Source organism: Drosophila ficusphila, unplaced genomic scaffold (assembly GCF_018152265.1).
Source record: "Drosophila ficusphila isolate 14025-0441.05 unplaced genomic scaffold, ASM1815226v1 contig_791, whole genome shotgun sequence".
NCBI lineage: Eukaryota > Metazoa > Arthropoda > Insecta > Diptera > Drosophilidae > Drosophila > Drosophila ficusphila.
The window spans coordinates 15852979-15866340 of NW_025064737.1; the positions used below are offsets into that span (position 1 = coordinate 15852979).

General features: G+C 44.3%; 2 protein-coding genes across 2 annotated transcripts; both read left to right on the forward strand.

Moving 5' to 3' along the window:
• Positions 1-1709: 1709 nt before the first annotated feature.
• On the forward strand, positions 1710-10805 carry LOC108091867 (homeobox protein Hmx). The gene is made up of 3 exons (XM_017191247.2): positions 1710-2859; positions 8225-8334; positions 9937-10805. Exons 1-3 carry the CDS (start codon positions 2021-2023, stop codon positions 10803-10805), a joined length of 1818 nt encoding a protein of 605 aa, XP_017046736.1. The 5' UTR covers positions 1710-2020.
• A 24-nt stretch (positions 10806-10829) lies between these two features.
• Positions 10830-11935, forward strand: LOC108091868 (POU domain, class 6, transcription factor 2-like). The gene has a single exon (XM_017191248.2). It carries the CDS (start codon positions 10830-10832, stop codon positions 11184-11186), a length of 357 nt encoding a protein of 118 aa, XP_017046737.1. The 3' UTR covers positions 11187-11935.
• The last annotated feature ends 1427 nt before the right edge of the window (positions 11936-13362 follow it).

The window sequence follows — 13362 nt, forward strand, 5'->3', positions numbered from 1 at the left end:
TGAATTTCTACGCATATTTCGGCGTCGCTGTCTGAGCTGCAAATGTTTGTTACCCATTTGTTTGCTTTTTTTTCGTCCTGTTTTTGCCGTCGCTGAAAACCGTTCTCCGGCGTTTGAGAAGCTGCCACCCCATTGGCCCTCTGTTGGCCACGCCCCCCAATAAGAGAGTGCTCTCCTGTCTCTCTCGGAAGGTCTCGCCATCTCTCTCTCGACGGGTAATTGACTCGCATAATGTTTGTTTTGTTTCGGCCAAATCGTTTGCAACACTCTTTGAATGCCTCGTGGTTGTCTCATAAAAAGCGAAAGCATTTAAAAATTCAATTTGCCCTCTCTCTTTTTCTCTCGCCCTCTCTCGCTCACTCTCTCCCGCTCTTAGTCTGCAAAGTTTGCAGAGCTCCCTGGCAAAAATGGCCGCCTGTAACGGTGCTTAGGGGAGGTTTCTCTTTTGGGGCCGGAACGTTGGGAACCGAAACACTCGATAAGGTTAACAGCTCTAAAAAGTCGGGACAAAAAACAACTTTATTTTCATAACTACTTGGAAAGATGCTGGCGATAGGATTTAGATTTAGGAATATAGTTTTATATTTTATTGAAAATATTTTCTTATAACTTACTGTCTTAAAAAATAAATCTAATACTTTAAAACGATTTAAAAAATTAGTTATGGTGTAAAAAAGTATGCTACATAAATTGTTACTTCACTAAAATAATTCTCCTTTTAGATTTGACATCTTATTAGTTGCAAAGAATGTTTTCACCCAAATATGTAGGTCAGCTTATTTTGTTGTTTTACTAACCACTTCTAAACAAATCTTATTCAGTGAATTTTTAAAACCATACTGATTTATTATTGTTTCCATTTAACTTTCTCCCGCATCCTTTTATAACGAATCTTAAGCGGCCAGGATGTTAACCACAAAGTTTCAATCAACTGGTACATTTTCGCCAACACTTTTCTGGTCGAAAAAGTTTGCATCTGGCTGGCTGAGAAATTTCAATGGCGCCACAGAGCAACACTTGACCCCTGTTAGGTGGCAATTGATTGATTTTATATTGGCATTTCAATAGATACCAGCCGAGCGAAGCGATTCGAATCGATTTTGCGAGTCGAGCCGAGTGGCGTTGAGTGCGGCCCCACTTTAGACACGTTCCAAATGCCAAGTGTTTCCCGTCCGGGGGGGTTGAATACCTTCCACAACCCCAACCACCAAAGCAAACAAAAAAAGTGAGAAAAATCCAAAAAGTGTCTGTCGATGCGGTTGCAGTGCAATTGTCGAAATAAACGAAAAGAAATTCCAAACTGCAAATGGAATGGAAAAGAGCGACCAGAAAGGGAGGGCACCAGGCGGCCGTAAAAGAGAGAGGGCTATAGCCAGAGCAACAGAGAGAGAAAGAGAGTGGGACACACCCTCCCAAGAGGGGTAGCAAAGCGATAAGTGTGTGTGTGCGAGCTTGAGAGTGTGGAAAACCATTTAGCGCAAAGACCAAAAGAATTTGCAGGGCTGCCAGCCAACCACCTCGGTCTCAGTTTCAGTTTCAGTTCCATGCTCTCCGGACACGAGACCGGGGGTTAAAAATCCAGAGACTGAAACAATAAAAACACTAAACGATCGCTTTCCCACACACACACACACACACATTCATAGACACAGACACAGACACATACACAAACGCACGCACACACAAACACAATCAGCAGTTACCAGCACAGACACAAAAGGACGAAGGACTCGGGACTCAGGACTCAGGACTGCGACTTGTGCGTCCGTTAACAGCGGCATTTGAATTTAAATGCGAAACGTTGATCAAACGGTACAGACGTGTTTCTTCCAACGGTAGCGCTCGGCGTTTTCCCTTAACGAGTTTTTCGTGCCACGTACAAAGTGATGAAAAGTTCTTCACAATTTTTAACGCAAATATAAAGCAAAGAAAAACACCTGTGAAAAACCAAAGAACAAAAGTGCTGCAATAATTATTTGAACTAGCTAACTTAAACAAAAAATAAAAGTAATTCAAAACCATGTCTTCCTCCGAGGCCGAAGTCGACATCAGTGTGGTCTCCAGTCCGGAACCGAGTCCTTTGGGCGCCGCCGCCCGCGATAGTCCGCTGCTGGTCCGCTCGCCGGCCCGTTCCGCCGACGGCAGCTCGCCGCCCGCCACGCCCACCCATCGCTCCAATACGCCCAACACGGCCGCCGGCACGCCCACCACGTCCGCCTCCGGCGGCAATCACTTCCATCACAGTCCCAACGGAGGAGCCGTTCCGCCGGCGGTGTTGCATCACCACTTGCAGCACCACTTGAGCACACTGGGCGGCCATCCGGTGGCACTGCATCATGCGCTCCACACCTTTGGCCACTTGCATCCCGCCCACGGGGCCACACATCCCGCTTTGCTGCAACACGCCCTCACGCCCACCAGCCAACAGCAACAGCAGCAGCAGCAGCAACAACAGTTGCAGGTGCAGCAGCAACATCAGTCGCACGGCGAACGCTTGAGTCCGCCGCCAAAGAGTCCGGAGAGGAACGGCGGCGAGGAGTTGCAGGGACACAGTCTGAACAACAACAACAGCAAGGCGCTCAATCACAACAACACTTGCGCCTCGGCTGCAGCAGCGGCGGCAGCGGCAGCGGTGGCAGCCGCCAATCTGAGCAACAACAGCAACGACAGCAACGGGAGCAGCGGGGGCGGCGGCAAGAGCACCACCGGCTCCAACGGATTCACCAGCTTCTCCATCTCCAGCATCCTGAGCCGCAGCGAACCGGCCAAGAAGAACGGCGCCGCCGGGCTGATAACGCCCATTCCGCAGTTGCCGCAGCCAGGAGCCGGCGGACCACAGGATGCAGCCATGCTGTCCAGGTGAGCAAATATGTTCCAGGTTTATAATGGGGATCAGGGAAACTTTTTAAATCTAAAGTTAAAGCTGAATAAGGAACTTAATATCTGAGTTAGCAAATTTTGCAATTTATTTCCCTTGATGATAATACTTGGCTTTGACTCTTTAAAATATAAATTAAAAGAATTTAAAGTGGTTAAATTGCAGTCATTTTCAAATTAAAATAATTTTCGTTATGTAGAGTTAATAAAATGGGGATAATATCATTTTATATACATATCTAATTATCGGAAGCTCTTACCTTAATGCTTTTTATTCAATGTAGAAATTACCAATAAGCTTGTTTTGGAGCATTACTTATCAAGCTTATTCTGCAGTTCCAAATCTGTTTTAGATAACATCAGGCAATCTTCGCTCGAAACATTTTTGTACCCATTTCTGGCTCAGTGTAGACGACCCAGATTAAAACGGTCTTTGGCAAGCTGAAACCAAAAAGTCAAGCCTTGCCTCAATGAGCCCAAAGAGGCTGCCATTCCACTTGTTCGCCCTCGGGCTGGGCCAATTTTATATAATCGTCCTAGGGGAAGACAAAGGAAGGTGACACAAATCTCTTCGCAGGAAGTGCACAAAAAGCGGAGAGAGGGACCAAGGGACAAAGTAGCCGGGAGATGGTCGATAAGACCGAAAATTGTTGGGCAAACGTTACACGAGACACTAAGTGGGTGAAGATGCAAATGGCTAAAATACCAGTCCATTGTCCTCAAAAGGCTCTAACGATTCCTGACAGATAAAGCCGTTGGGACAGTGTTCAGTTGCATTTGGGCACTAGGTGACCTCGAATTTATGCAGAAAAGTGCCTAACAGCCCGGGGTTAATATTTCTCCGCCCAGCAATTTGGTCAGCCTATCGAGTTACATAACATTTGCCAGTTGTAATTCAATGCAACGTTTCGGGAACGAAAATAACTGACTGACTGCCTGATTGACGGACTGACAATGCCCCAGTATTTGTATGCAAAACGTGGCTCTTCGATGAATGAGCCCTCAGACCCTCCAAACTGACCCACAGAAAAAAAAACACACGTTTCTCCAGCTGTTCGTCCTGCAAATGCAACCTATTGATACAAAGTATGCACTCAAAAAAAGATGTACATAGAAAATATTGCGAACATCCAAAATTTTTAGCACAAGACAAGCAATGTGATTTTTTTTTAGGTAAAATGTATCTAAATAAGGATTATAATTTAATGTAATTTATATTATTTTACTTTTGATATTCGTATTTTAATTTCTTTTCTCTGTGTAAATATGTTTGCTTTTTCTTGTGCATTCACTGGGATATTAACCCCACTTAGCCGGCTTTCAAAATGTTGCATATTGAATGAGCGATCGTATTACCAGTCAGCTCGATTAACGCATGTGATGAATTAAAAAACAACGACGAAGGGAATTTATAAGTTGCACTTTTATTTTATGAGAGGGGACTCCCCCAGACGTTTTGGTCCCCCGACTTTTTTTTAATAATGATCATTTTCATTTCATTTGCGCGTGCCCGCGTCGCTGATCGTTCCGATAAGGGAAGTTAGTCAGGTTAGCCGAGGGTCGCTACTGTCCCTATCAACTCGACTGTGCCCCGTGCTCGGTTACCCCAATTAAGGACCTCGCCTTTGTCCTCATCCTTCGTCCTGCTGGAAGTGTCGCCTCCTGCGGCTTGGCGCTTGCCCAGCTGACGTGTGGCTGCCTATGTGACTGGTTTATCAGTTGATCATCACTCGGAATGATTAATGCCGGCGGATATACAAATACTGCTGAGTGATCGTTTAATAGTTTGAGCGGACTTTCCTCCCGAATTGCGCTTATTTTGACAGTCGCGCTTACGTTTTTAATTAGTCGCTGGGCTTTCTCCTCGGTCTGTACTTAATTACGATTCCGTTGGTCGAGGGGGGATTTCGAAAAGTTGGAGAGCAGGGAAAAAACCATTCAAGAGGTGTAACTCGATATGCTTGTGAGTGGATTCGAAACAATGGAACGGCGAACGGAAAGGGTGCTCTTGCATTGTCCTTTTTCTCACAGGATGGCGCAAAAAGCAGACGATGACATTATAATTACACACACACAGGAAAAGCGATGTACATGTATACACCCAGAAGTAATTACAATCCAATTGCAATCGCAATTGAAGTCCTTAACAATCCCATAATACACGAGTATCTCTCCATCTGTATCTGATTCGGGCGCTGAGGGGATTAGCGTTTAGTGGTGAAATGCCTTTGATTCCTTATCGAGATGGTGTGGTGGGAATTTCTATGGTCGCAATTTAATCAAAACATATTCCGCAGACCATCGGATGCATTCAATCTCGATCCGAGGCTTGACTTTCTCTGTGTTCTTCATTCTCTGGTCACGTGTCATTTGGCGGGGCTTCCCATGGTGGCCAAAAAAAAAAAAGGAAAAACTAATATCATGCTCTTCACAAATGTCACCATTTTCGGGCACTTTTTGTTTAGCACTCTCGGAACTGTGGGATATATCCTAAGCCGCTCCCCAGGCACTGGAATATTGCTAATAATCCCGTTTAATGACAAAAGCAAAGTTCGCTGCCCATTCGAGTGTTTAATATTTTGCCTACTTTTGCGGCCAGGTCGAGAGCCCCTCGAAAACCCGCACCTCGAAATGTCAACAATGTAAAATAAATTTTGCTTTCGGGAAGGGGAAGGGGAATCCCGCACGGGATGAACCAATTAGCGTGTGCAAATCTTTTATGCATGAGCGATTCCTAAGCGGTTTTAGGGCTCACAGATCGCTAGGTCTCCCATTTAAATTTATTTATTTAAATCAATTTCGTTAATGCGACAATTGGCGGATAAAAAGTGCGGGTAATACCATTTGAATTGGATATTCCAGCCAAACTTAACCCCAGCCATTCAGTCAAATCATATTACTTTGAACTTTGCTTAGATCTCAATACACAAAGCAAAAACCCACAAATCGCTCGCGGACATCAAAGCAGAGGCAATCCTCCGAAACCCAAACCCAACCGAAATGCGATGTTGAACGCCATGTTAAACAACTCAATTGCATAGCACACTTTTATCCCTCGGACAAAGGGATCCCAAGACGAGAAATTATGATGGGCGAGCTGGGGAAAAAAAAGGAGCCCAAAGCGAGAACCGCAAACAATTCATTAAAAGCTAAATAACAAATGCATCAACATCCACCAATCCCCGCATTTTCCCCACATCTGACAGCCGGGGGTGATTGGGGTCCCGGTTCTTCGAGGGTGCTCCATTTGGGAGCAGAGCAGGCGCACCCACTTTTAAAACATGGCCGTCCGCTTCCGCCGCAAAATGACACCAATGGAAATGGCCATGGAAATGTATACCCAGCTGTCCGCGGTTTGCCGTGGCCAAATTTATTTTGTATTTATTTCATTACCCCCGCCGTCGAGCTCTTGATTTGCGTAATTAGTCGAGCAAATGGCTACAAGCTTTTGTTTTGATTTTCCATGTCGACCATCGTCGTACGGAATTAGCCAAGTAATTGAGGTAATTTCTTTTGTCCTTTTTTTCGTCTTGCCCGAGGAGCAAAAATGATGCCTTCACTTGGGGGAAAGCAGGGATTAATTAAAAAAGTGGATTATGCAATTTACCATTGTTTTTTTTCTTGAGTCACGCTGCAAAAATCTTTTAAATACGATTAATAAATGCTGAATTGAATATAAAAATCAAAAGCCTTTAGTAAAATCATAAAAATAGATGAGTTTAATGTTTAAACACAATTTGCCTTTGACACCTTTTGAAAGTTTTTTAATAGTTTTCTCAACTTAAGTGAAAATTCATACACTATTTGGCAAACCCTTTAACTACACTTTGTCCCAAAAATCAATAGCAATATCTCGGTTCAGAGCCTGATTTCTGTGGTCGTGCTCGTAACCTGAGAGGAGGTCCTCCTATTTTTGTCTTTTTGTGGCTGTTTGGGGTCTGGCTTCCGGCTGCTTCGCAACTAACCGAAAGCCAAAGCGGATTTCTCTCAATTGCCGCTGTAAACATGAAGCCCATTAGAAGTGATTTGAGCTGGCAACTTGGGGAAGCCCCAGAAGGGTCCTCCTCATAATTTGCCAGGCCGGGCTGAAAGTAAACTTAATTGAAAATCATTACTGCTGGCAAGTGGAAAAGTGGGGAAAGTGGCAACGGGAATCGGCGCAAACGAAGAGGTGGTGGCTTTCCCGCCCACCTGGCTATTGATTTCCACACCTGATGCACCCTTGGCCGCAGCGAAAGAGGTCAACTAAATGTTAATGTCACACATACACACACACTGATGCATACTGAATGTCTGGTCGAGGTGGTTGGGTTGCAGTTGCACCCTCGAAAAGAAATCACAGTCGTCTGCCCACGGGTCACCTGCCCAAAGGGTCAAAGTTTGTGGGGAAGGCTTAGACCAACCGTCCGGTAAAAGCGAAATGCGAAATGCAAAAGCAAAACGAGCTTAAGGGGTAGGCACTATACGATATATATGTGTACCATTCCGAACCATATTGTGCGAATTGGCATTTTAGAACGGTGAGAATGCCGTTCGTGCGGCTTACATTTAACACCAAAGTTCAGTGGGTGCGTGGGAAGCTTAAAAAACGGTAAATAAAAAACCAATGAATCAATCAGAATCGATGAGACAAAACCAACTTTGGCCAATTACGTTCCGACTGTTTTGACATGCCAAAAAAGAGAGAAAAGCAACCCAGCCAAACCCACCCCAGATAAATCTGCTCAAGGCGAATATAGAACACATTATAACGAAAAGTGTTTCGTCTTGCCAGCATAAATAAATAAAATGTATTTATAAAGATGCTTTTAAGCCAGTAAGTTAACAAGGTTACACACTCAAGTACACGAGGAGAAAATGAAAGTACATATTATCTATTATCTAATGTTGTAAGGAGATATTTAAAATGGTTATTTAATTTAAAAATTAAATACAATTTTATAATTTAAACGGAAATATTAATGATTTCAGCTTAAATAGTATTAATTACGAATTCATTTATACAATGTATCAATGCTGATAAGATTGTTTTTGAGTGTATCCTAATATATACTCTGCTGGCAGGGTTGAGTGGGCCAAATTCTTAACAGCTGTTGTCAGTTATGGGGTTGTTAAGGGTCGCCAGCCTCCTTGATTTTTCCTCCTTCCCCTCCGGCGAACTTTGATGCCTCAACTTTCTTCGGCTGAACAACTTTTGGCCGTCGGCAAAATGGTAAATGCCTAATGGCCTCTTAACTTGGGCCCGCATTTTGGGATGGGGGGCTCTTTTCACGTCTTGATTTTCTGGCAATCATGGGAATGCATAATTGATGGCGTTATTAACCAGTATTTTTCCATCTCCTTGCAGGCTGGGCTTCATCTCTCAGTGGGGAGCTTTGGCGGGTCGCTATGCCGCCCTCTGTCCGCCCGGATGGCCCTGGGCCCCCCAGCGACTGCCCTTCCACAGTCCCACTCATGGTAAGTTGATTAAAAAATAGCCAAGAGCCAAGAGCCAAAAGCCAACAACATACTGGCAACTGGCAAGTGGCAAGTGGCAACTGGCAATGGAGTTTTCCGACCCGTTCAAATTAAGACGACTGAACTGAACTGAACTGTACTGAGCACATGCCACAGCGGCTTAGCAATCGTTGCATCCGCCCTTTTATTTTCGCCAGGAATGTGATGTGTCAGGCATTCCTCGCAGTACACTAACCGAAAAGAATAGTAAAACAATGAATTGGGTGTTAAAATTAATAATAACACAGTTTCCAATTAAAAGTATTAAAATACCCAATAAAATTAACAATTTAGTGACTTGAAATTGTTAGTACCTTCACAAATATTTATACAATTTTAATGTTTTTTTTCTGTGAAAGCTGCATTTTTGGCATCACCATTAGAATAGCATAATTTTTTGGTAAATAACACAATTAAAATATATACCAAGAAAGTTCAGATTTCAAAAATTAGATTACATTAAATTATTTAATTTCTCTTTAATTTTAAGTAGGTTTTTTGTTAGTGCTCTGGAATGCCGTTGCATTCGACTTAAAGTTAAGTTGTTTAGTGGACGGCAGCGACTAATGCCTCAAAGAATTTCGCCCCAGAAGCAGACTATAGGCAAATGTCTTAAGCTCACCCACACATTCACGAAATGAAATGGAAGCCAAGTGAGACGACTGCCTTAATCGTCATTTGCAATTAATTGCAATTTGTAATCGAGTATCGAGTTACGGACAAAGCGTTTGACATGTTTCGCCGTAGAGTGCAACTGCAAATGGAAATGCGAATGCGAATGCAGTGGTTGCTGCAGCAGTGAGTGCATTTTAAGCCCGTTTAATTGGCCCCTTTGGCATTAAGAGTCATTGCAATTGCATTTGTTCATGTAAATTGGCCTTAAGTTCTTCACCTTTGCAGCCACTCCAATGGCCAAATGGCAATTGCCAACTGCGGCAGCTATCCTTACGGCTAGTTGAGTTTCCGGGTGAAAGTTTTCAGCCGGCGTGCTATTAAGGGATTTAATTTTTTCTGCTGCCCGAAATCCATTCAAGGCAAATTACGGCAATTTAAACTTTTCAAATGAGATCAAAACTAAAAGCTTCGATAAAAAGAAAATCGGCCAAGCTGACTGACAGCCATTTTAAATGGTAATTTAATGCGCAGACAGAGCAGGGATTGCTATGCTATATTATACTATCAGTATGTATATATGTGAGTTTATCTATATATATATATATGTATATGTATAAATATATATGGAGATGTATACTCTCGGCGTCTGCGCTTTAGAAGCCCACAGCAATCACGAATGACACAAAAAATAAAAAAGCTGGGGCGACAAGTGTGAGGTTAAGTGTTGCAGCTTAAATCTCTGCACACACAGATACAGAGATAGCGAGTCTTGGAGCAGCAACCCTTAGGAGGAACCACCCCAGCACCACAGTACCACCCACAAGTACACCCAACCACCCAGACTGACAAATCAACTAATACAATTTAAGCTCTTTGCCTTCGACTCTCTTTCTAACTGTTTTTCTCTCTCCATTTTTTGACGCTCTCTCTCTCTCTCTCTATTTGCAGACAGTTCCTCGACGAACACAACAGAGAATCCACCATCGCCCACTTCCATGAGCCCGAACAACAACAATAGCAGCAGCAACAACAACAACAATAGCAACACCACTGCCAACTCGAACCAGGCCAGCAAATCGCCACCGCACCACCCACTCCACCCACTGTACCACCCACTCAGCTCGCAGCAGCAACAGCAGCAGCAGCAGCAACATCAACAGCAGCAGCAACAGCAACAGCATCCACAGCAGCAGCAACAGCATCCACATCAGCCCACCACGCCCACCAGCAGCAGCAGCAGCGGAGGAGGCGGCGGAGGCACCAGTCTCGCCCACCATCCGCATCCGCATCCGCACTTGGCCGGATCACATGGCGGATACTTGCTGCCCAGCAGCTCCAACGAATCGGATGATGAGGGCGAGGAGATCATCGAGGAGGACGATGGAACGGATGGTCCATCGGACAGCTCCTCTCCCCACGGCGATGGCAACTCGAAGCGGAAGAAGAAAACCAGGACGGTGTTCTCCCGGGCACAGGTTTTCCAGCTGGAGTCCACCTTCGATCTGAAGCGGTATCTCAGCTCCTCGGAGCGAGCGGGTTTGGCTGCCTCCCTCCGTTTGACCGAAACGCAGGTGAAGATCTGGTTCCAGAATCGCCGGAACAAGTGGAAGCGTCAGCTGGCCGCCGAACTGGAGGCAGCCAACATGGCCAACATGGCGCATGCGGCACAGAGACTGGTGCGTGTACCGGTGCTCTATCATGATGGAACCACGGCGGGATTTGTGCCACCGCCGCCGCCGCACCACCACCCGATGCAGTATTATGCGGCGGCACGCAACACCAGCCCCCCGCGACCGCCCCTCTCGTCGCTGGTATAGGGCGTGGGGTGCCTGGCGGCGCCCATGTCGCTGCTGAAGCCGCCCACGCCCATGGTGCATCCGCCACAGCCACATCAGCATCCACATCCACAGTCGCAACCACCGCCGCCGCCACGCCCCTTTTTGGCCTGCGATCCAATGCCGGCGGAGGCGGAGATGGCCGACATGGACTCCGATTCGGAGCAGGAGCGTACGCATCTGGACGACGAGGATGCGGCCATCGATGTGGAGGCGGATGAGGAGCAGGAGCCCGGCTCGCCACTACCATCAGCCACGCCCCCCAAGGGCGGCCTTTGCCTGGAAAGCAAGGAGCAGTTCGGGCAGCACAAGGAGGTCAGCTCGCCTGCCGCGGAAAAATCCGCCAACCAAAAGGCCTACTGAGCCAAATCGAACCAAGTGGTGGCACGGAGGAGAAAGCTTTCCAAAATATGTTTCAGGGGTTTCACATTATTTCCTAAAGTGTAACAAAAATTTAAAATACATTTGAGAACAATGAAATGTTTGGTTACCTTTCTTATGTAAAGGTAATTCAAAACAGTTATTCAGCATTCTGAAAATAAAATTGGAAAGGTTTTTTATATATATGTATTGTATAGTACATAATCATCCCAGTTAGGAATCAAATTTAGATAGTGCTTCTCCAATCCGTGCACAACCACATCAATTGGTTTCAAGTTTTTATGATAGTTTGTTCCTAAAATAAAACCCCTGTAAATATTAACAACTCAAGCTCCTTGTAAATTTAAATGTCTCTTGCTCAATAAGTTTAGGCTTTAAAAAGCCCCGCGCCATGTACATAAAACCAATGAAAAGTGGATTGCGTGGGGCGCTTGATTTTTCGTACCGTTTTTGTTTTTGGCTTTTGAATCTTTAAATTGCTGGTCAAATGTTAGTTTAGTTCGATATGCTAAGCCAAGCTCTTTCTGGGCCAAGGCAATCAATGTTAGTTTAGTGCTATTCGTAAGATTAAGTGTGTCAAGCAATTACCAAATAATTAGTTAAATTATTTATACTTTTAATCGAATGTTAACATAATCCAAACTTCAACTGAAACCAAACCAAACTCATAAGCGTACACACACACAGACACATCGACAGACAAGAAATGCTTATAAATATACAAATAACAAATTATACATATAAAGGTATTAATAAATTATATAAACATATAGAAAAAAGCAAAAATAAATGGGTGTTGATTCTTAATGCTCTAAGCGGTTTATTGGAAGCTATTCACTTTTTTTTGTTCATCAAAGGCGTTTAATATTTTAATTTTATGGAGAGGATATAAAGCTATAAAATGTATTCGTTTTTGAAGGGTTAAATGTGTTAATCGATATTTGTATCTACTGCTGGGGTCAAGTTAAATGAAATGTAATCCTTCCGCTTCCAGTTTTTAACCGATCCCAACCCCTTTGTGCAATTGCAGTCAACCTTTCCATCTGTCCACATATACATATATTGTCCCTGGATCGAATCTTGCGCCCAGATCCCATCCTCTATATCTTCGTGTTGTATAGCAATTTGTTGGCATTTGATACAAATGTTTTTCCATGGATTTATCCCGGCCATTTTGCCTTCGCCTGAAAGCGCTATTTGCGTTTAATTGCCAACGCAAATAAACCCGTACATCCTTCGAACACTCACACGCACACACACACAGTTACACACTCACACATACCATGCCAGAACCCGGCTATAACAATGCCGGTAACTGAACAGCTTTTGCCACAATTGCTGCAATGCATGTTGCTGTTGCTGCTTTTTGTTTTTACTTGCATTGCAGGCGTTTTAAGTTGCCATTTATTGTGCAGTTTGTTGCAATTTAGCCGCGCCGAGCCCCCATTTCCTGGGCCCCCTTGGGTCCTTGGGGCCTTTTTGCAGTTCGAGGTTCGAGTTTCGCTCCGCATCGCGTGTTAAATTGCAAAAATAAATTGCGAATTGTGCGCCCGCAAAATAAATGGCAATAAAAATGCATAAAATGCTTTTTTCGCAACGCCTAACAAGCGGCTGCAAGTTTGAATTACCAAACGCTCGCATAACTGCGATTCACCAGATATATCTGGGCCCAAACGCATATAGATATATATACTTGTATGTGCATAATTATAGGCGATTGTGTGGAGTGTTGCTTTTCACACGACTGCGCATAAATGGCGGGCGTTAAAATGTTTTTATTGTACGAATAAATGCATGCCCGTTTGATGCGCTTATTTATTTGCAGCCAATCGTTTGTTTATTGCCTTGTTTTTCATCTGTTGGCCGAAGGCCGGATTTGGCCAGCACTTTAAGGATTGCTTATTTCTGTGAAATTCTGTAATCTATTCTGTTGTCAATCCAAGATCGGATAAAGCCGCTCTTGGGGATTAGGCTTTCCATTTACTGTCCTCAAAATGAATTTCGCCCACAATGGGACCTTGCCATTGTCCATTGGCCCTCTGTTAAAAGCCCAAAAAAAAGGGGTTCAGCCTTCAGCCTTGCCATTTTTGTTTCCAGCATTTTTTTTGTACAAGCCAACTGAACAAATTAGGCAATCTTTTATTCGGCACTCCTCCTG

Excerpts from the sequence above, each read along its gene's own strand:
- LOC108091867 (XM_017191247.2), top strand. The coding sequence starts at position 2,021 with ATGTCTTCCTCCGAGGCCGAAGTCGACATCAGTGTGGTCTCCAGTCCG. Across the intron at positions 2,860-8,224 it reads GATGCAGCCATGCTGTCCAG|GCTGGGCTTCATCTCTCAGT; the intron begins GTGAGCAAATAT and ends ATCTCCTTGCAG. Across the intron at positions 8,335-9,936 it reads CTTCCACAGTCCCACTCATG|ACAGTTCCTCGACGAACACA; the intron begins GTAAGTTGATTA and ends CTCTATTTGCAG.
- LOC108091868 (XM_017191248.2), top strand. The coding sequence starts at position 10,830 with ATGTCGCTGCTGAAGCCGCCCACGCCCATGGTGCATCCGCCACAGCCA.